Here is a 21,703-nt window from a genome sequence, read left to right as displayed (position 1 = left end):
GGACCCCTTGCAGGTCAGTCGACAACTGGGGTCCGCCACCTTCATGCTGAGCAATGGATCGTACTGGCACGCCAGCCGCCTCAGAAAAGTCCCTGGCCCTCAAGGAATAGAAATTCCCACTCCTCTCTCACAGGCCAGTACAAAACAGACATACAGGCAAGGGACAGCACCTGATGGACCTCCTCCACTACATTTTACATTTACATTTTTGTAATTTAGCAGACGCTCTTATCCAGAGCGACTTACAGTAGTGAGTGCATACATTTTTGTACATACACCCACTACTATCACCCAAGAGCCAAAAGTGGTGGTGGCTGAAGAACGGCCTATGCGGGCACGAACTCGCCCTGCTCATCTGGAGGACTACTTAACCTCCTTTCATTCTTAGGCTCCATTAGGTGTCTTAGCCTGTCTAGTTTGGAGAGTCGTTGTTTACCTCTCCTGTTTAAGGGTTAATGTTTTTCTCACAGGTATCACTCTAGGTTCTTTCCCTATGGACATTTTTATATATGGTATCAGTCCCTGGTTTTGGAAGGGGGGGGGGTGTTATGTATGGTACGACGTGCTGTACGTCGTACTGTACGTTGTTATGGTTTACGACAGTGTGCTGCTTTACGTATGAATGGGTTGTCAGAATGAGTGGCACATGTCATTAAATGTCAGAATGATGTACAATGTGAAACCGTGTAGATGTGCGTTCTTCTACAGCTAAGCTAGATATAACACTACTGTGGCAATTTGATCATAATGCAGGCCTACCAGAGTGGCCTACCATTAAAAACAATGGAGAAAAAGCATGCATAACATTTTAACATGGAAATAGCTGTTCTATCATTCTGCCTACAGTAGCAGCCAATGTTTTTACATTTACATTTACGTCATTTAGCAGACGCTCTTATCCAGAGCGACTTGTGGTGTTCAATGTAGGCCAACATTCCATGACACTTTTGAAAAAAACATGCAGGGCTTAACATTAACCTCTTTATCGACTTGTCCTTTAGACAAGTAAGTGATTAAAAATGTTGTGTTGTGTGGTGCAAGAAATCACTTTACAAAATAAAATGCATTATTATTCCCATAGAATTATTACAGAGAATCGGACAAATTATGCTACCCCCTGCCTATTGGCTTTTTAGCTTATTCAAGACTATAAAAAAAAAGCTCTTTACCTGACTCACTTTTCAAAGATGTCTAAAAATGTACACGTTTTGTGCTTTTGTATAGGAAGCTCAAAACTCAGATGCGTTCTGCCTACAACAAAATCTCTTGCATACTTTGTTTTGTTTCGGTATGTTGCACTGAAAGTGGCTAATATTTCATTGATTGAATCGCAATTACCACAGTAAATGGAAACGTTGATTGTGTTAACAGGGAAAACTCTAAAACAGTGGTAAACAAACTTTTCTTACTCAAGATCACTGAGTCAAATGCATGCCAAGTTCTACCGCTCAGATTTTTTAAAAACTTGATTTAAAACGTATTCAACATTAACCAATTAAAAACAGTACTGTAGCAATTAGGTTTGTGAAATAAGCTATAGGCCCAATACATTATCCCCACATATTGGCTTTGCTTGAGGGTCTGACACTCAACATCCCTCCACTCTCCTTTTCCTCCACTGACACTGACCAAAAAGGGACACCGACTTCCAGCTGATGGCATAACTCGAGTCGCACCACATTATATATGCCTCATGCACAAATTCATGTTGTTACTCCTATGAACAGAGAAAGTGAAATATTCCTTGATATTAAAAAAGAACCAAGCCGCTAATAGTAACAACAATGCAAGCCTATAGATACACTTTACTACTCATTCATTACTGCTGCAGTGCTTGTTGTAGCGCTGAGTGGAAATAGTAAGAATATACATTTTATGGCTTATAAAAGTGTTGAATACAAAGTGTTGACAGTGCTGAGTAAGAACTTAAACATAAACTCACTTATAAATACAGAATCTCTTTGCTGTAGTCCTTGACAGTCTCCTTCTAGTCATGGTTTTAAACGTTTGGAAATCTCACAATATCAACTTTGCTGTTGCTTTATTTTGTGCCTGCTACGTTACTGCAGACACTGTCATTTGAGCCAGCGGTTTGGCCAGCGGTTGCACTGCCAAATGTGTGAATATTTATGTAAATTTGATATTTTTGTAAATGCGAAAATGTCTCTAAACATTTTCAATATGTCATTATGGGGTATTGGGTGTAGATGGGTTAGGGAAAAAAATCGATTTAATCCATTTTGAATTCAGGCTGTAACAACAAAATGTGGAATAAGTCGAGGGGTATGAATACTTTCTGAAGGCACTGTATGATGTGCCTTCCGTGATAATCATCCTCTGCAGTACTATGTTTTACTGGTACAATCAAATAGCGGCAGAGACATTCTGGATAAACCAATGGGTTTACAATGTGTGATATTTATTTGCAATGTAATTGATAGTAATAACTGTAATAACTTTAAATTGTTGAGGACTCTATTCATTATCCCCGTCGTTTTATTAGTGTCCACCAGAGGACACTACTTCCCTGGAAATAAAATGCATGCAAAACTTATGAAAACTTTCGTACGTGTCTGCATTCAACTAGCGATTCGAAATGTACGCGCACACGCATCAGCAACTCTCTGGGGCGATAGAAACTGGCCGGGGGAGTGTCACTGGCTAGAAGCACTTTCTTCCTGTTTCACTCCAACGAGCTAACTTCGATTTATTCCTTGTCATTTTGTGAGTGTCGGAGAACATTAGCTCCACAAAAGTCATCCATAGCTCGCGAGCTACTTGCCAGCTGCTGCTAGCACGCGTCTCACGACCCCGGGCTTCGTGTCGAGGTAGCTATGTCGATCATTTCAACTCGATAAAGTTAGCACCAGGAGCTAGCTAGCTACTAACGTTCGTTTACTAGCCAGCTATTATGGGCAGATGGTCTGCGTTCGCTAGTATCTGAACAACTCAAATGTATTGGTAACGCAACGTAGTGAATTTACTTTTTGTGGTCTGCTAGTAGGCAACCAAGTGACTGACAACAGCAGATTAATGGGAAAACGTATTATGAGAAAAGCAAGCTACATTGATTTCGAGTCTAACGTTACTGCTTTCTTTCCGGTCTTACTAAATATTTATTTGGGAAGATGATGGCGTGTCCATCTGTACGGGGACATCCCCCACAATTGTTTTGGTTCTGTGCCTCGTTCTGAATGCGGTGGCTAACGTTAACTACATACCGTATATATGGGTGGCTATATTGGTTTTGATTGTGGACCCTGTGTCTTTGTTGTGTTGGACTTTGCGACCCTGTAACTATTGCTGTCACGGTGTAATGTAAGTTACAAAAGTTGAATTAGTGTCCACTAAACCTAACGAACTAGGTATACGTAAAGCCTATTGTAGTGCAAACTGTGACAATTGAGTGTGGGGTTTTGAGTAGTCTACTCTGGCTTCTCAGTTCCATTGCAGTACACAAATCATAGACATTGGACGAATGCGTCGTAAGTACATGGAGTTTCGTTAAGAGCTCCGACGCTTGGGCAGAACATTAACACGCATCGCTTGCGGTACGGTTTTGGAAGCATAAGGACTTCTTTCATATCAGCGAGATTTTTTTAAACGTTAAATTGATACACCTTTTTTATATAGTTATTGTTCCCACACGGACATCTATCCATGTTACATCGTGTGTTTACGGAAGACTGTGTTAATTATTAGAATGCCAGAAACTGTACTTTAGTCACCGGGAAATATTTTAACTGCCAGTTAAAACAGTGTACAGCAGGGGAGGACGGCTCATAATAATGTCTGGAATGCAATGGCATCAAACACATGGAAACCATGTTTGACGTATTTGATACCATTCCCCTATTTCTGCTCCAGCCATTACAACGAGCCCGTTCTCCCCAATTAAGGTGCCACCAACCTGACAGAGTGTCAATATTGCATTTGGGAAATTATTTTTTGATATGAAAGTAAAGGGCTTTATGTTAATAGAACCGTATCGCAATTGATAATCGAGTCACGCTTAGATGAAGTACTTGGCTGTTTTGGCTGCCAGAGTTAGTCATGCTCTTAAGGAGCTGTTATTTTCAGAGATAATCTTGGGCTACCCTGACCTACGCCACTAAAGCCAGTCTACATCCACTAAAGCCAGTCTACATCATATGGACACTGGCTATGAAGTTTATTTTTTTATTTGATTTTCCATCCAACTTTTGCTTAACGTTGATAGGGTAAGATAGCCTATATCGGGGCAGAATGTGCCTACTAGCATGTAGGCTGCTACTTTAGAATAAGTTGGGGGGACAGCTGTCTTTCACTTTGTATTATTATCAATCAAAAAATGTAACATTGCATGGACATGGTCAGACTAATGTTAGTTTTACAAGTGATTCCTTCATTGTACAACTAGGCTTCCTTAACTTTGCACTGCATTCAGGTGTGAAACCTTTGCAGTTGGCCCCTGGATGCCTGAGGCACCAAGTCACTTTTCCCTCAGCTGTTCTCCACTTGATGCAGCCTGGTGGCAGGCATTTCCTTAGCAGCAGCTGTTGATGTGGATCTGCCTTGCTGTTTGGTAGGCGCTGTTAGGTCTGTCTTGTTTTGGTCTCTATGGCAGTGTGTTTGTGTGTAGCCTAGCTATTATTAAGTTCCACAGGGGAACCAGAGCATAAACAAGTGACTGAGAATTGGCCCATGCAGTAGTTGAAAACTGATCAAACCTATTGTCAATTCCTGAGAGAGATTGAGGGTGTAGCCTAAAGCTAGTTAGTAGACCTCACCTTACATGCTATGCTGTAAGGCCTGTATGTATTCATAAAGCGTCTCAGAGTAAGAGTGCTGATCTAGGATCCGTTTGACCTTTTCGATCATAATGAATATTATAATCCGGATGGTTTGTGCCCTGAATGCATATTTGCTGAAAAGCTTTGCAATATGACAAATGTATTTTTACTGTTCTAATTATGTTGCTAACCAGTTTATAAGGCACCTCTGGGGTTTGTGGTATATGACCAGTATACCACGGCTAATGGCTGTATCCAGGCACGCGTACCCATATACGACACGGCCTCAGGGCTTATTACTTAAATATTGCATGGACGTGGGCACTTGATCCCAGATCAGCACTCCTACTGAACGCCAAGGTAACCGGTCTAAATGACTATCATCCCGTAGCACCCACATCTGTAGCTGTGAAATGCTTTGAAAGGCAGGTCATGGCTCACATCAATGCCATTATCCCACACCCCCTGGACCCACTCCAATTCACATACCGCCCCACCAGCCTGTGCTCCTGCACCCCTGACTGCGAACAAGCTCTGAATTAATGATGGGAGCCTTACTTCTGGTAGCCAAAAGCCAGCTACCTGCTCTCCTTACTGACAAAAGTTTGAGGCCAACGCCATTCACTTCACATCTCTCATTTCAATTGCAATCCCAGTGTCATTGATTGAGCTGTATACGACATTGCACATCCGAACATATTACCACCAATGCACTGTAACATCAGCACTTCATGTGTTTTTGTTATAGCCTAGCCTACCTCCTCAACCTCTCTTACAGCTCTTTCTCCACTGCATCATCCCAGCCCTTGCTCATGCCCTTCAAATTTCTCAAAAGTTTGCCCCACTCATACATACCTAGCCTCTTTAGTCACTCACTACTCACTCTGTTCATGATCTTACCCATTCAACACCTCCACACTCCTTACTCTTTTCCTCCCACAAACTCTTAACTCAGTGGTCTGTCTTCACTAACCCACTCTATCCATCTTCACTAACCCACTCTATCCATATTAACACGTGTGTGTGTGTCCAGGTGGTGAGACCATCTAAGAGTTGGTGTGTTTCCAGGTGTGGAGCATGTGGACGTCCTGCTGTAACTGGTTCTGTCTGGACACTGCCACGGTGGAGGAGAGCAACAACAGCACGCGTCACCAGGCCTATACTAACTCAGGTTACAGCAGCTACCCGTCGCCCCCACTCCCGGAACACACGTGCAAAGCCTGCGGAAGCCGCTTCGTCACCCTTGCCAGAAAGGTACCTAAAACACTCTCAGCCCACCCTTTCCCAAATCCGGCCTTTGAGATCTGTAGAACGGCAGGTTTTTCATCCTTCCGCTCTAATCAGTGGTTAATTCAGACTTGGCCAATTAGAAATTGATCAACATTGATAAAATGGATATTGCGACATTCTGGTAATTTCTACTTACCCAGAGTCAGGTGAACTCATGGATACCATTTTTATGTCTGTGTCCAGTATAAATGAAGTTAGAGGTAGTTTCGTGAGCCCATACTAACTAGTGTTAGTGCAATGACTGGAAGTCTACCGGAACGACTGGCTTGCCGAGAAAAGAGAACCAACAATACTCCAGACCTCAAGGCTTGACTCTTGAGTATCCATGCTGCTCTTAGCTTTTTTTCCACATCATTCAATACCTCCATTATCTAGTGGAGGCATGAAAAGGGTAACACCAATGCAATGGTTATGTACTTTACTGTACCGGAACCAGCCTCAGGGCAAGATTTGAACAAGACAAGCATTTATGCTTCATGGTCTTCAGTATCTAGACATTGCGTTGTCAGTGTCAGGTTGCAGCTAGAGTTGGAGCAAAGTCTGGGACAAGTTTTAAAAGGAATTCTTTTGGTCCCATAATTTACTGAATTATAACAGCCAGGGAGGGAAAATACGCTAACAGACACATGATTGACAGTGATTGTGTGTCGGTCTCCTCTCCCCCGCAGCATGTCTGCATGGACTGCAAGAAGAACTACTGCGGCAGATGTTCGGCCCAGCTTGAGCCCCAGCAACGCCTTTGCCACACTTGCCAGCGGTTTCACGGCACGCTTTTTGAGCGCACCGAGCTGATGAAGCTCAAGGTGAAGGACCTGCGCGACTACCTCCACCTGCACGAGGTCTCAACACAGATGTGCCGTGAGAAAGAGGAACTGGTGGAGCTGGTCCTGGGACAGCAGACACCATCATCCTCTGGCCCAATCATAAACCCTCTGACCCAAACACAGACCCCCACCGCGACCCAGCATGAGACAACTCCTCTTCCAGCCCCCACTACTAGCACCACCACACCCTCCACACACCCCGACTCCACCTCTGCAGACCATGTCCCTTCACAGCCGCCACCCACTCAGGAGGGCAGTCAGGTGAGGCGAGAACCTACTATACCACACACCACTAACCCCTTACCCTTGTTTGTCTGTCAACCATTAATTTACAATTTTGTCCATCACCTCACCTTTTGTGTCATGTAGCATTAACAGTAGCTTGAGAATAGATTACTAACCTTCTGTATGGCCCCTTCAGTTAGAGCATGGCTAACTCTAGCTCGCTAATTAAGTGTTTTTGGTGTGTGGTGGGTTTTTGCTCGTAGACCCCGTCTGTGTTGGTGCCCTTGGGTCCTGAGGAGCCACTGGACAATGAGGGAGATACAGAGCTGCAGGGAGAGCAGGAGCTGCAGGTACTACAGCCTGACCCTGCTATAGTAGTACTCTTGGCCCTAGCCATGGTACTGCTATAGCAGCGATGGGAATCCTCTCCTTAGCCCTGGGCCTGTATTCATAAAGCATGTCAGAGTAGGAGTGCTGATCTAGGATCAGCTCCCCCCTGATTCATTAGTCTAAAAGACAAAACAATGATATGATTTTTAGATCAGTGCCTGATTTGATTTTAAAATACATCAAAATGTTACACCAGGCAACAGATACATATACCAACATTTCAGAGGATTATAAACGCAGTCTAAATACTTGTTTCCATTGTGGTCCTCTATTGGTAGGCAAGGGCTGCAGTTAAAAAACAAATGACATGGGCACTGCCATAGATTCATTCAATCATAGTGTCCAAATATTTAAATGTATACAAAATATAAAGGCTATCTCAACATTAACCATGCCTTGCAGGAGTGTTTGAACCTATGACTGGGCGAAACAGTTTTTATCTCAGTCGGGAGTTTGTTTCACTCTACCACTGCTGTATATAAAAATGTGTTTTGACCAGTAAAGCTCTTGAATCTATATGGCACGAAGTCTGTGGCACTTCCTCTGGTGGCGTAGGAATTAGAGTCCCTAACTGCATAAAAATACTTTTTCAGATATTGGGGGAACTGTACCCTACATGATTTTATGGGCCAACTTCAACTGAATGACCCTTTTATCAACTGATAGCCGCTGTAGTTCACAGAGCTGAGGACGTACAACATGCGCCCGAGGTCTAAGATTCAGAATGATCCTTGCCATTTTATTCTGACCTGTCGGTAGCTTGTTCTTGATGAACTTGGGGAACTACTCTACTGTACCAGATAGTGGATACAACCAAAAATCAAAGTAAGGCTACACTAATGCTGCTAAAAGGGTTTTCATGATCCCTTTGTCTAGAAAAGTATTTCATAGTTCTTGGCTCATACTCTGAGACGCTTCATGAATACAGGCCCTGATCTCAGATGGGTCTCAGAACCTGCTTAGGTTGCTAGATAGATTTTTGTTTTTACTATGTGTGCCCTATACAGAATGAGAACAAACATTCTGTGAAATAGAGTCCTGTGACATTTACCAGATTTGACCTCCATTGACGCAAGATGGGCTTCCTCCTCTAAGCTTTTAACTGTGATGGCTAGAACCTGCTTTGGCAGGAAGTTATTAAAAGCTAGCATTCTCAGAAAGGGTAAAGGTTGATATGACGGATTTACTACGACTTACTATGTTAAATATTAACTCAATTAAGGAAGTTGACCGTTGTATTATTTGTTGGCAAATCCGCACAACCTCTCTGGTTAATGGTGGAAACTGGAATTGGAACTGTTTGTTGGATCATCGTAAATATTAGAAAGAGGAGTGTCGTATAGTGCCAGTCAAAAGTTTGAACACACCTACTCATTCCAGGGTTTTTCTTTATTTTTACTATTTTATACATTGTAGAATAATAGTGAAGACATCAAAACTATGAAATAACACAGATGGAATCATGTAGTAACCCCAAAAATTGTTAAACAAATCAAAATATATTTGAGATTCTTCAAAGTAGCCACCCCTTGCCTTTAACAGCTTTGCACACTCTTGGAATTCTCTCAACCAGCTTCATGAGGTATTCACCTGGAACGCATTCCAATTAACCGGTGTGCCTTGTTCATTTGTGGAATTTCTTTCCTTCTTAATGTATTTGGGCCAATCAGTTGTTGTGACAAGGTAAGGGTGGTATACAGAAGATAGCTCTATTTGGTAAATGACTAAATCCATATTATGGCAAGAACAGCTCAAATAAGCAAAGAGAAACGACAGTCCATCATTACTTTAAGACATGAAGGTCAGTAAATTTGGAACATTTCAAGAACTGAAAGTTTCCTCAAGTGCAGTCGCAAAAACAATCAAGTGCTATGATGAAATTGGCTCACATGAGGACCACCACAGGAATGGAAAACCCAGAGTTACCGCTGCTGCAGAGGATGAGTTCATTAGAATATCTGCACCTCAGATTGCAGCCCAATTAAAAGATTCACAGAGTTCAAGTAATAGACATCTCAACATCAACTGTTCAGAGGAGACTGCGTGAATCAGGCCTTCATGGTCGAATTGCTGCAAAGAAACCACTACTAAAGGACATCAATAAGAAGAAGAGACTTGCTTGGGCCAAGAAACACGAGCAATGGACATGAGACCGGCGGAAATCTGTCCTTTGGTCTGAAGAGTCCAAATTTGAGATTTTTGGTTCCAACCGCTGTGTCTTGTGAGACGCAGAGTAGGTGATCGGATGATCTCTGCAAGTGTGGTTGCCACCGTGAATCATAGAGGAGGATGTGTGGGCGCTTTGCTGGTGACACTGTCAGTGATTTATTTAGAATTCAATGCACACTTAACCAGAATGGCTACCACAGCATTCTGCAGCAAAACACCATCCCATCTGGTTTGCACTTCGTGGGACTATCATTTGTTTTTCAACAGGACAATGACCCAAAACTCACCTCAAGGCTGTGTAAGGGCTATTTGACCAAGAAGGAGAGTGATGGAGTGCTGCATCATTTTTTTAATTTAACCTTTGTTTACCCAGGCAAGTCGGTTAAGAAAAAATGATTCCTTACAGATGACCTGGACTCCTGTTATGTGAATTTCGTTATCAATGTTCATAAACTTCAATTAATCTACTCAGTCTGCTACCCAGAATTTGTAAGATTCTGGTTGAATGAAACAGACGAGAGTCCCAGCTTACAATAGTCAAAATGTTTATTCATGAGCGTACTCTGAAGTTCATTATACAAAGACATTCATTTTATAGTTCACTTCCTACCTACGCACATACATCCACACAAACAGTAGATATCCTACGCACATACATGCACACGAACAGTAGGTGAGTTGTGTGCTTCTCCAGAGTTCTCACCACTGTGTATCACTACCCAGCGCTGTCCGTTCCATTCCCCCGAGATTAGAGAAGCCTTGGAGTACTCCCTGTCCTATCCTAAGTTTCTCAGTTCTAGCAAGGTCGAGCCAAATAGTTTTAATTGTTCTTGGTATTTTCTTCAGCACACACATGCACACATTTATCTCCCTCCCAGTCCAACCTAGTTGGACTTATATTTAATACTTTAATTATTCATTATACATCCTACATAAGCAACTAATTAGTTACGTTTCAGGGTAGAATTATTTAATCATTATCTTAAAACATATAAATTATTTTATCAACTCCACAATCACCTGACCTCAACCCAATTGAGATGGTTTGGGATGAGTTGGACGACTGCAGAGTGAAGGAAAAGCAGCAAACAAGTGCTCAGCATATGTAGGAACTCCTTCAAGACTGTTGGGAAAGTGTTCCAGGTGATGCTGGTTGAGAGAATGCCAAGAGTATGCAAAGGTCTCACCGAGGCAAAAGGTGGCTACTTTGAAGAGTCTCAAATATAAAATATATTTTGATTTGTCTAACACTTTTTGGTTACTACATGATTCCATATGTGTTATTTAATAGTTTTGATGTCTTCACTATTATTCTACAATGAGTAGATGTGTCCAAACTAACTGGTATTGTATGTGTTTATTGTTCTTGGCTTCTGTGCCAGTCTGCCGTCTGTTCATTGTTAATCTATCATTCTCGCCTGTCATGTTGGTGGTGATGGGGTTAGGGTTTTGAATGGGTGTCAGAAGGCCGGAGGTTGGTTAGGTTTTGGTCAAATACGAGGTGGAGATAGACCAAAAATAATGGTTTCAAAACAATTTTACCTTTAATTGATCATTTTAATTTAAAATGTAATTTTAAGAGGTTACCATATCATAGTACATTTTTGCAAACATGCATTACAAATGTATTACACCACATGTTTTAATGTATTAAACTTTGGCACATGCCATTAGGCTATAGGAGGATTGAAAGTGTTAAGATACGGCTGTGATAGAGTAAGGGTTCAGTATGGGGTCAAGATATGCTCTGCGTTTGCTGAAGGACAAGTGTAATTTCACACTTTTGAGACACCCTTTCAAGTTATTTTTTCATCTTGACATGATATGGTGAGTTTAGAAAACTCTCTTGCTAAGCCTATATATTTAGTTTACTCATACTGTAGGACATAAGGCTAGTTACTGTTTTAGACCCTCCAGTGCCATTGTGCTCAGACAGAGTCCCATTGTAGAGCAGTGTTTTGTTGTTTGATGGCTGGCTCCCCATGTCTGCATGGTGTGCCCCATTATTCACATGTCTGTCAGAAATGTAGGCCCTTGTAGCCAAGCAGTAATCTATTCTTATCCCCACTGATGGATTTCAGCTTTGGCATGTAATGTGGCGTGTTGCCATTTCCTGCAGTGTGGCTGTGAATGCCCCATGTGACTGACACTGTTCCTTTTAATACAGTTTGGGTTGGGGTAGCTAAACAAGATAGTTGGTGTTGTCACACAATGACTCAAATTGTCGACCTAGAAAAAGATCTCAAAGAACCAAAATCCATCTTGTGGCGTAGGTTCTAGGCCTGTATTCAGTGTCTCAGAGCAGTAGTACTGATCTAGGATCAGTTCCCCAATCTTGTTGTTGTTATTATTAATGTTCCAAAAAGGCTAAACTGATCCTAGATCAGCACTACTTTGAAAATCTTTATGAATATGGGCCCTGTTCAGTTAGTGTATGGATCCTTTTAATCAATCATTCTGACATTCAAACATGATGGCTGTAAATGTGATGTGATTGTTCACGATTTCCGTCTGACCTTAGAAAATCAGGAATAGCCTTTGTGTCATTCCATTCTAATGAACCTGTAACCTTTTTCACTAGATTTTTATTTTATGCCAATCAAGCGTGGGTTAAGGAGGGCGCAACGTACTGAACATGGCTGTTAAAAAATGTCAGGAATCGAGCTGACTTGATATCTGATACTTTATCTATAGATAGCCCAAACAACTACCTCTTACCCTACTTTATTTATTTATTTTTGTAATTTATTTTGCTCCTTTGCACCCCAATATTTCTACTTTGCACACTCATCTACTGTCAAATCTACCATTCCATTGTTTTAATTGCTATATTGTATTTACTTCACCACCATGGCCTATTTATTGCCTTTACCTCCCTTATCTCACCTCATTTGCTCACATTGTATATAGACTTGTTTTTCTACTGTATTATTGATTGTATGTTTGTTTTACTCCATGTGTATCTCTGTGTTATATGTGTCGAACTGCTTTGCTTTATCTTGACCAGGTCACAGTTGTAAATGAGAACTTGTTCTCGACTTGCCTACCTGGTTAAATAAAGGTTAAATAAATAAACCTCTCTTAGATGCACGTGTTAGTTATAGATCAATGCATGTCCGTTTCACAGGCCCTTAACACAATGTATCTGAACGTTCCACAACATTGTTCACTATTGAACGCAACTCTGATTTTTGCTATGCTGTTGCTCAGTCCTCAGACACAGATGAGGTGCTGGCGCCAGGCCGCAGGGCGTCGCTGTCAGACCTGGCCACGGAAGACGACATCGATGCCCTCAGCGTTCGGCAGCTCAAGGAGATCCTAGCCCGTAACTTTGTTAACTACAAGGGCTGCTGTGAGAAGTGGGAGCTAATGGAGAGGGTCACCCGCCTCTATCACGACCAGAAGGACCTCCAGAATCTGGGTAAAGGAGGTTTTACCTGCAATGATTGGGATATATGGTTGTTTTCCCTACCGGCATCATAGTTGAACTGGGGTGTATTTACTAGGAATGAAACGGAATCGAACAGGACGTAACTGGGAGGGACCTAGGACGAAGCTGTGCGGGACATACCTGAATTTGTCCAATAAGTACCTTGTTTTTGTTGAGAAAAAAAAGATTATGTTGCAAAGCAGTTTACTACAGTGTGCACTAATAAATACAGCCCGGATAGTAAGTTGTTCTGGATAAGAGTGTCGGCTAAATTACTCAAATTTAGAGGACTGTAAGATGAGACATCCTGTTTGGACTTCTATTACAGAAGCTCACTGTTTTCGCTTACTCACTTAGCTAGGTTACTGTAGGGCTAATATACAGTGTACACCCCTTGACTTTTTCCATATTTTGTTATGTTACAGCCTTATTCTAAAATGTATTTAAAAAAAACAAACAATAGTCACTCTGACAGAGATCCAGAGTTCTTCTATGGAGATGGGAGAACCTTCCAGAAGGACAACCATCTCTGGAGCACTCCACCAATCAGGCTTTATGTTAGTGGCCAGACGGAAGCCACTCCTCAGTAAAAGGCACATGACAGCCCGCTTGGAGTTTGCCAAAAGGTACTGAAAGGACTCTCCAACCATGAGAAACAAGATTCTCTGGTCTGATGAAACCAAGATTGAACTCTTTGGCCTGAATGCCAAGCGTCACGTCTGGAGGAAACCTGGCACCATCCCTACGGTGAAGTGTGGTGGTGGCAGCATCATGATGTGGGGATGTTTTTCTGCAGCATGGACTGGGAGATTAGTCAGGATCGAGGGAAAGATGACTGGATCAAAGTACAGAGATCCTTGATGAAAACCTGCTCCAGAGTGCTCAGGACCTCAGACTTGGGTGAAGGTTCACCTTTCAACAGGACAATGACCCTAAGCACACAGCCAAGACAACACAGGAGTGGCTTCGGGACAAGTTTCTGAATGTCTTTAAGAGGCCCAGCCAGAGCCCGGCCTTGAACCCGATCTAACATCTCTGGAGAGATCTGAAAATAGCTGTGCAGCTACGCTCCCCATCCAACTTGACAGAGCTTGAGAGGATCTGCAGAGAAGAATGGGAGAAACTCCCCAAATACATGTGTCAAGCTTGTAGCGTCATAACCAAGAAGACTCAAGGCTGTAATCGCTGCCAAAGATGCTTCAACAAATTTCTGAGTAGTGTCTGAATACGTGATGTGATATTCCCATGTAAATTTGCAAACATTTCTAAAAACCTGTTTTTGCTTTGTCATTATGGGGTATTGTTTGTATCCACTGTATATAATTATTAGAACCGCCGATTCCCACTTCAACCGAGGCAGCAACACTGCAGGCTCCATGGCGATGTGCTATCCCAACTCGCACCACAATATGTTTGTAGTTTCACAAATTGTTGTGAAAGTAAACAAATTATGGGAAGGCATCTAATGATATGGCATTTGTTTGTCTGATTTGAGGCTTGACACATGCAACAAATGAAATACCTCTCAAATTAAATGTTTTACTATTACTGAAGTTTATACCTTGTAAAACAACAGGGAATTTCTTGCATCATTCAAGGAAGTGTTTAACATGCTTTTTTTCATTTTATTCTTCCCTTTATCCTCCAGTTTCAAGTACAAATGACGGCACAGGTGAGTCCCCCCCCCCCTGCACTTAAGGCAATGCAAAGCTCCCCAAGATGAAAGTTGAAACTCTTCCGTTTGGCATGGTAATGGTGAAAGTGCCTTGAACAATCAATTATGAGCTATAGGTATTATAAATCCGATTAATAACAGTTGGTTGAGAGTCAACAAGTTGTCTTTGGTCAACTTAGTACAAGCTAGTATTTAATGAAATGTGTTTGTGTATAAGGGTGTTTTTTTCCTTGTTTCTTTCTCCCAGACCCCAGTGGTACCCCTGGCCAGGAGGAGAACCTGTGTAAGATCTGCATGGACTCTCCTATTGACTGTGTCCTGCTGGAGTGCGGCCACATGGTCACCTGCACCAAGTGTGGCAAGCGGATGAACGAGTGCCCCATCTGCAGGCAGTATGTGGTGCGCGCCGTTCACATCTTTAGAGCCTGAGACCCAAGCCTTGGGAATCCCCCCCCTTCCCCCCACCTACCTCCCGTAAATTAACAAGGGACTTGCTACATGTGGCCTTACCACCCATAGACTAGACCAGGGGTATTCAACTCTTACCATATGAGGTCTGGAGCCTGTTGGTTTTCTGTTCTACCTGATACATATTTGCATCTACCTGGTGTCCAAGGTGTAAATCAGTCTGTGATTAGAGGGGAGCAATGGAATGAAAGCAGTGGAACTGGCTTTGAGGTCCAGAGTTGAGTTTGAGGGGACTAGACTAACCTCCTCTCCCTCCAGTTCTCCACTGCTCTGATGGTCCTGGGGACCCAGAGTACTGGTTCTCCCTGCTGGAGGGATGACCAGGGGAGGTTATACCTTCAATAAACCACAGAAACCCAATGACTGGACATGAGCACTTCCTTCTTTTATTGAATGGACTCCTACAGCTCATATCTCCAAGCCGATAAGGATATTATGTCATATTATTAGAATAAGAGGACCTAATAACATATTTGTATTTTTCCTTTGGAGACCTACTACTAGTAAATACAGTAAGGGATCATATATTTATACAGTTCCTTTGGAAAGTATTCAGAACCCTGGACTTTTCCCACATTTTGTTACGTTACAGCCTTATTCTAAAATGTATTCAATTGTTTTTTTCCCCTCATCAATCTACACACAATGCCCCATAATGACCAAGCAAAAACCTTTTTTTTTTCCTCTCAAGCTCTGTCAGGTTGGATGGGGAGCGTTGCAGCACAGCTATTTTCAGGTCTCTCCAGAGATGTTCGATCGGGTCCATGTCTGGGCTCTGGATGGACTACTCAAGGACATTCAAAGACTTGTCCCAAAGCCACTCCTGTCTTGTCTTGGCTGTGTGCTTAAGGTTGTTGTCATGTTGAAAGGTGAACCTTCACCCCAGTCTGTGGTTCTGAGCACTCTGGAGCAGGTTTTCATCAAGGATCTCTCTGTATTTTGCACCGTTCATCTTTCCCTCGATCCTGACTAGTCTCCCAGTCCAAGCTGCTGAAAAACATCCCCACATCATGATGCTGCCACCATGCTTCACCGTAGAGATGGTGCCAGGTTTCCTCCAGACGTGACGCTTGGCATTCATGCCAAAGAGTTCAATCTTGGTTTCATCAGTCCAGAGAATCTTGTTTCTCATGGTCTGAGAGTCCTTTGGTACCTTTTGGCAAATTCCAAGCAGGCTGTCATGTGCCTTTTACTGAGGAGTGGCTTCCGTCTGGCCACTCTAACATAAAGGTCTGATTGGTGGAGTGCTCCAGAGATGGTTGTCCTTCTGGACGGTTCTCCCATCTCCACAGAGGACCTCTGGAGCTCTGTCAGAGTGACCATCAGGTTCTTGGGCACCTCCCTGACCAAGGCCCTTCTCCACCGATTGCTCAGTTTGGCAGAGAGGCCAGCTCTAGGAAGAGTCTTGGTGTTTCCAATTTTCCATTTAAGAATGATGGAGGCCACTGTGTTCTTGGGGACCTTCAATGCTGAGAAAGAAAAATGTTGTACCCTTCTCAAGATCTGTGACTCGACACAATCTTGTCTCAGAGCTCTACGGACAATTCCTTCGACCTCATTGCTTGTTTTTTGCTCTGACATGTACTGTCAACTGTTGGACCTTATATAGACCAGTGTGTGTGCCTTTCCAAATCATGTCCAATAAGTTGAATGTACCACAGGTGGACTCCAATCAAGTTTTAGGAATAGGATGATCAATGGAAACCAGATGCACCTGAGCTAAATTTCGAATCTCATAGCAAGGGGTCTGAATACCTATGTAAATAAGGTATTTCTGTTTTTAATAAATTAGCTTTGTCATTATTGTGTATAGATTGATGAGGAAAACATGTAATTTAATCAATTTTAGAATAAGGCTGTAACGTAACAAAATATGGAAAAGGGGACGGGGTCTGAATACTTTCCGACTGCATTGTATAAGCCCCAAGTGCTCTTAATAATGGATTGGAATCATGTAACTGTTAGAGTTGAACCCCTGTAAAATGGAAAGCAGTTACATTAGTGGTTGAGCTGAGAACACATCCATAGGATTTCTCTGTCTGTCGTTACTCTGCATTCAGAAAAGCAGCAACATCCCCTGTGGTGGTCTAGTTTTAAAAGCCTTAAGTCTGTTAAGGGTTCAGAGCTTGATAAGTTACAGCGGCCAGGGAAATACCTGTAGATTGGGGCTGGCTGGCTGGCTCACATTCTCCCAGTGTGCCGATGGAGCCTGGGGCCTCCAACTCAAAAGTGTGTTGCTGTGTGCCAGAAATGAAACGCGTGCTTGTTCTGTAACCCATAGACACTGCATACATTGTTTCTCAATTAAGCCAGTTGACATAAGCAAAGCTGACAGACGTTCACTCAATCCCTCTGCTATGGAATCAGGTGGACACACGGTTTTAGTGCTTACACGTTAGCCTGGTCCCAGATCTGTTTATGCTGAATTGCCAACTCCCATGGTTATTGTCATGTCAAACCGAGAGTACCCTGAAGGAGAGCCCTTTTTTCCTCATGCAAACGGCACTACCCACAATACTTTGTATGTAGACACTACGGGTGCCATGCACCAACGCACCACGAGGAGAGATGACCGTGAAGTTGACAAGGACCAGAGACGTCCTGACCAGCGCAACAAACCAATGAGGCAGAATTACTTAAGAAGATTCCGACCTAAGGGTTTTGCATGACAACGACCATAGTAGTTGGCTATACAGCACAAACTAATCTGGGGACCAGGCTACTTATGCTGACAGTGGGAGAGAATATGTGTATCAGTGGTCCTTCACTATTCCAACTATATCCAAGTGCTTTATCCTTCCAATACTCAACCGCTCGTTGACTGTATTGATATCTTTCAGCATCAACATTGACCAAAGGCCCTTACCCTTGCTATAGTATTTAGAATTTTTAAATAAATCCAACCATGTCAGAATAGCCTGGTGTGTAGCTAGATCTAGTTGTGTATAATACATATAATGCACTAGTTGTGCATAATATGCGTTTTCATGACACACGTACATGAAAGATGAGTTGTCAAACGCACTAGCAGATATTTGGCATTGCCCAAGATAAAGGTTAACTCTTAATCTGTTTGTCTAGCCAAGTACCTTAACTCCAAGATGATTTAATTCATAGAGTTGAGTGCAGACTAGAGTTATTTAAAAATAATAATAATTATGAACCTCCAACTCCTTCCAGTCGCTGTGCAGTAGATACATACACTTTTTTTAATTTCTTAAACCCTTACCATGTTTGTCCTGTTTGCGTGCCTTTTTTTGTTTGCTGAAATCCATACTTTTTAATAAAACTTTAGTCAAATACAACCACTGACTGTTTCCTTTTTGAGATTCAGTTGACACATGCGCATTCACGCTGAGTTGCAATCTTAGAGCAACAGCAATGAAGAAACAGTCGGTTGTATTTGATTAATGTGTAATTAAAAAGTAGGGATCTTTGCAAACAAAGGCCTGCAACAACAGGCAAAGATAGGTACACGGTAAGGGTTTAAGAATTTACATTTTTGAAGTATCAACTGCAAAGTGAGTTGGAGGTTCAACTAAACTCTAGTCTGCTCAACTTTCAATGAAATCATTGTGGAGTTTGGCTACCGTTTGGCATGAGTCTAAAGGTTCAACAATGGTGAAAGTGTCTTGAACAATGCATTGTCCATTATCAGCTATAGGTATTATAACGCTCTGATTTAATGACAGGTAGTTGAGTGTTTTGCATACTCCAGTGCTAGACCTCCAGTCCTTCCCCATCCCTACTGACAGATTGACTCATAAGTGGCTTTCAAAAACCAGCACCTTTATTCATGACAGTGAGCACACTGTACTTTTGAAAATAATGCAACGTTGTGAAATCGTGTGCTTGATCCATTAGATGGAAAATGTCTATTGTCAAGATGATAGAGCACTAAGCTACGTTAAATCAATTAAGCTCTGTATAGCGTAAGGAAGGAGTCTGGAATTAAGATGGCTCTCGTGTCCCAAATTGCACCCTATCCCCTATATTGGTACAATTTGGGACACCGGCGTTGTTTGATGAAAAGAAGTGTACTTGACCGACAGTACCAGTCAAAAGTTTGGACACACCTACTTATTCAAGGTTTTTTCTTTATTTTTACTATTTTCTACATTGTAGTGAAGACATCAAAACTAACACATATGGCATCATGTAGTAACCAAAAAAAGTGTTAAACAAAGATTCTTCAAAGTAGCCATCCTTTGCTTTGATGACAGCTTTTCACACTCTTGGCATTCTCTCAACTAGCTTAACCTGGAATGCTTTTCCAACAGTCTAGAAGGAGTTCCCACATGCTGAGCACTTGTTGGCTGCTTTTCCTTCACTCTGCAGTCGTCCAACTCATCCCAAACCATCTCAATTGGGTTGAGGTTGGGTGATTGTGCAGGCCAGGTCATCTGAAGCAGCACTCCATCACTCTCCTTCTTGGTCAAATAGCCCTTACACAGCCTGGAGGTGAGTTTTGGGTCATTGTCCTGTTGAAAAACAAATGATAGTCCCACTAAGTGCAAACCAGATGGGATGGCGTTTTGCTGCAGAATGCTGTGGTAGCCATGCTGGTTAAGTGTGCTTTGAATTCTAAATAAATCCCTGACAGTGTCACCATCACACCACCTCCTTCATGGTGGGAACTACACATGTGTAGATCATCCATTCACCTACTCTGCGTCACAAAGACACGGCGGTTGGAACCAAAAATGTCAAATTTTGACTCATCAGATCAAAGGACCGATTTCTACCGGTTTAATGTCCATTGCTCGTGTTTCTTGGCCCAAGCAAGTCTTCTTATTGGTGTCCTTTAGTCATGGTTTCTTTGCAGCAATTTGACCATGAAGGCCTGATTCACGCAGTCTCCTCCTCCTGAAAAGTTGATGATGAGATGTCTGTTACTTGAACTCTGTGAAGCATTTATTTGGGCTGCAATTTCGGAGGTGCTGTTATCTCTAATGAATGGAGCCAGTTTCATCATAGCGCTTGATAGTTTCTTCAAGTGCAGTCGCAAAAACATTCAGTTCTTGAAATGTTCCGGCTTTACTGACCTTCATGTCTTAAAGTAATGATGAACTGTCGTTTCTCTTTGCTTATTTGAGCTGTTCTTGCCATAATATGGACTTGGTCATTTACCAAATAGGGCTATCTTCTGTATACCACCCCTACCATGTCACAACACACCTGATTGGCTCAAATGCATTAAGAAGGAAAGAAATTCCACAAATTAACTTTTAACAAGGTACACCTGTAATTAATTGGAATGCGTTCCAGATGACTACCTCATGAAGCTGATTGAGGGAATTCCAAGAGTGTACAAAGCTGTCATCAAGGCAAAGGGTGGCTACTTTGAAGAATCTCAAATATATTTTGATTTGTTTAACCCTTTTTTGGTTACTACAAGAACTATTTCATAGTTTTGATGTCTTCACTATTATTGTACAATATAAAGAAACTTATGAATGAGTAGGTGTCCTAACTTTTGACTGGTACCATATTTTTCTTACTGATAAATGAGGCCTTTGAATTTATATTTACTTGACCATTGTTTTGATACTTAGGTTGCGATTCGATTTTTAGCATCTGCGAAATGGAGAGTTTATAAATACCATTGAATTTACAGGCCTTGAATATACAGATGTTACTTGTCTTTATTTTCCACCAGATCTCTTAACAGCATTTCGAGCCAAACATTCTATTTTCTTAACTGCTTTGATACATCTCTGAAAGACTCTTTTTAGTATAAAAACTACCAAATAATTTTGGGTGCATTCTTCTGAATTTCTTCTAATAAAAATATTTCTACATTTGCTTTGTCTTAGGCCTATTATTTACCCAGAGAGTGTCACAGTAGACTATGAATGGTGATAACTGGTTTTTCCAGTCTGATGGCTCGGGGTGGGGTGTGTGTACATGTACGGTAAGATGGAATCCCATGAGTTCACCTCACTTAAAGGGAACTTCTCAGATTCCTATAATGACCTCGACTATAATGTAGTGCTCTTTGAGAGGGTGCGGCAGCTGTATTTTGTTACAGATGGTTGCTGTCTGCTTCATAGTGAAAAGTTTGTCAATCAGTAATTTTAAATCATCAAGTATTTAAAATGGGCTCATGGTATGCCTTCGATAAATGATTTGGTCCTAGTGTTTTACAGTTTGAATTATCCTTTTTGGGGGGGGGGATGCATTCAAACTAATTGTAGAGACGTAGTGTTTTTGTATTTGAATATGCAATATATTATTACAAATCTAAAGTACGTCATGCACATTATTATACCCCTCAAGCACATGCCAGAGTAGCCATACATAATTTTATATACTTGTATTTTGTCTGATTTGACAGACAGCAACTGGTTTCATTTTCACTCATTCAAACAGTATCTGCATTTTCAACACAAAATGTAAGACTATCAATTTGGTGTAAAGACTAATCATTTTGTAGACAGACATATATTCAACTTTCAAT

The 21,703-nt window shown here is 41.9% G+C and overlaps 1 protein-coding gene across 4 annotated transcripts; it reads left to right on the top strand.

The window, feature by feature from the left end:
• The first annotated feature begins 2,578 nt into the window (after window positions 1-2,578).
• Window positions 2,579-21,047, top strand: rffl (ring finger and FYVE-like domain containing E3 ubiquitin protein ligase). Of its 4 annotated transcripts, none has more exons than XM_014161970.3 (7): window positions 2,580-2,828; window positions 5,806-6,026; window positions 6,731-7,147; window positions 7,375-7,461; window positions 12,881-13,091; window positions 14,749-14,772; window positions 15,023-21,047. In XM_014161970.3, exons 2-7 carry the CDS (start codon window positions 5,850-5,852, stop codon window positions 15,202-15,204), a joined length of 1,098 nt encoding a protein of 365 aa, XP_014017445.1. In that variant the 5' UTR covers window positions 2,580-2,828; window positions 5,806-5,849; the 3' UTR covers window positions 15,205-21,047. The 4 variants fall into 4 exon arrangements, with proteins under 4 accessions (XP_014017450.1, XP_014017445.1, XP_014017444.1 ...); XM_014161969.3 differs by having other exon boundaries at window positions 2,581-2,828; window positions 5,841-6,026; XM_082966450.1 differs by lacking the exon at window positions 2,580-2,828 and adding an exon at window positions 2,848-4,564 and having other exon boundaries at window positions 5,841-6,026.
• Window positions 21,048-21,703: the final 656 nt, after the last annotated feature.

Source organism: Salmo salar, chromosome 20 (assembly GCF_965601325.2).
Source record: "Salmo salar chromosome 20, fSalSal1, whole genome shotgun sequence".
In the NCBI taxonomy this organism is placed as follows: Eukaryota; Metazoa; Chordata; class Actinopteri; order Salmoniformes; family Salmonidae; genus Salmo; species Salmo salar.
The sequence above is the reverse complement of the archived record's forward strand: the minus strand, read 5'-3'. Positions and strand labels throughout refer to the sequence as shown.

Excerpts from the sequence above, each read along its gene's own strand:
- rffl (XM_014161970.3), top strand. The coding sequence starts at position 5,850 with ATGTGGACGTCCTGCTGTAACTGGTTCTGTCTGGACACTGCCACGGTG. Across the intron at positions 6,027-6,730 it reads TCGTCACCCTTGCCAGAAAG|CATGTCTGCATGGACTGCAA; the intron begins GTACCTAAAACA and ends TCTCCCCCGCAG. Across the intron at positions 7,462-12,880 it reads AGGGAGAGCAGGAGCTGCAG|TCCTCAGACACAGATGAGGT; the intron begins GTACTACAGCCT and ends GCTGTTGCTCAG.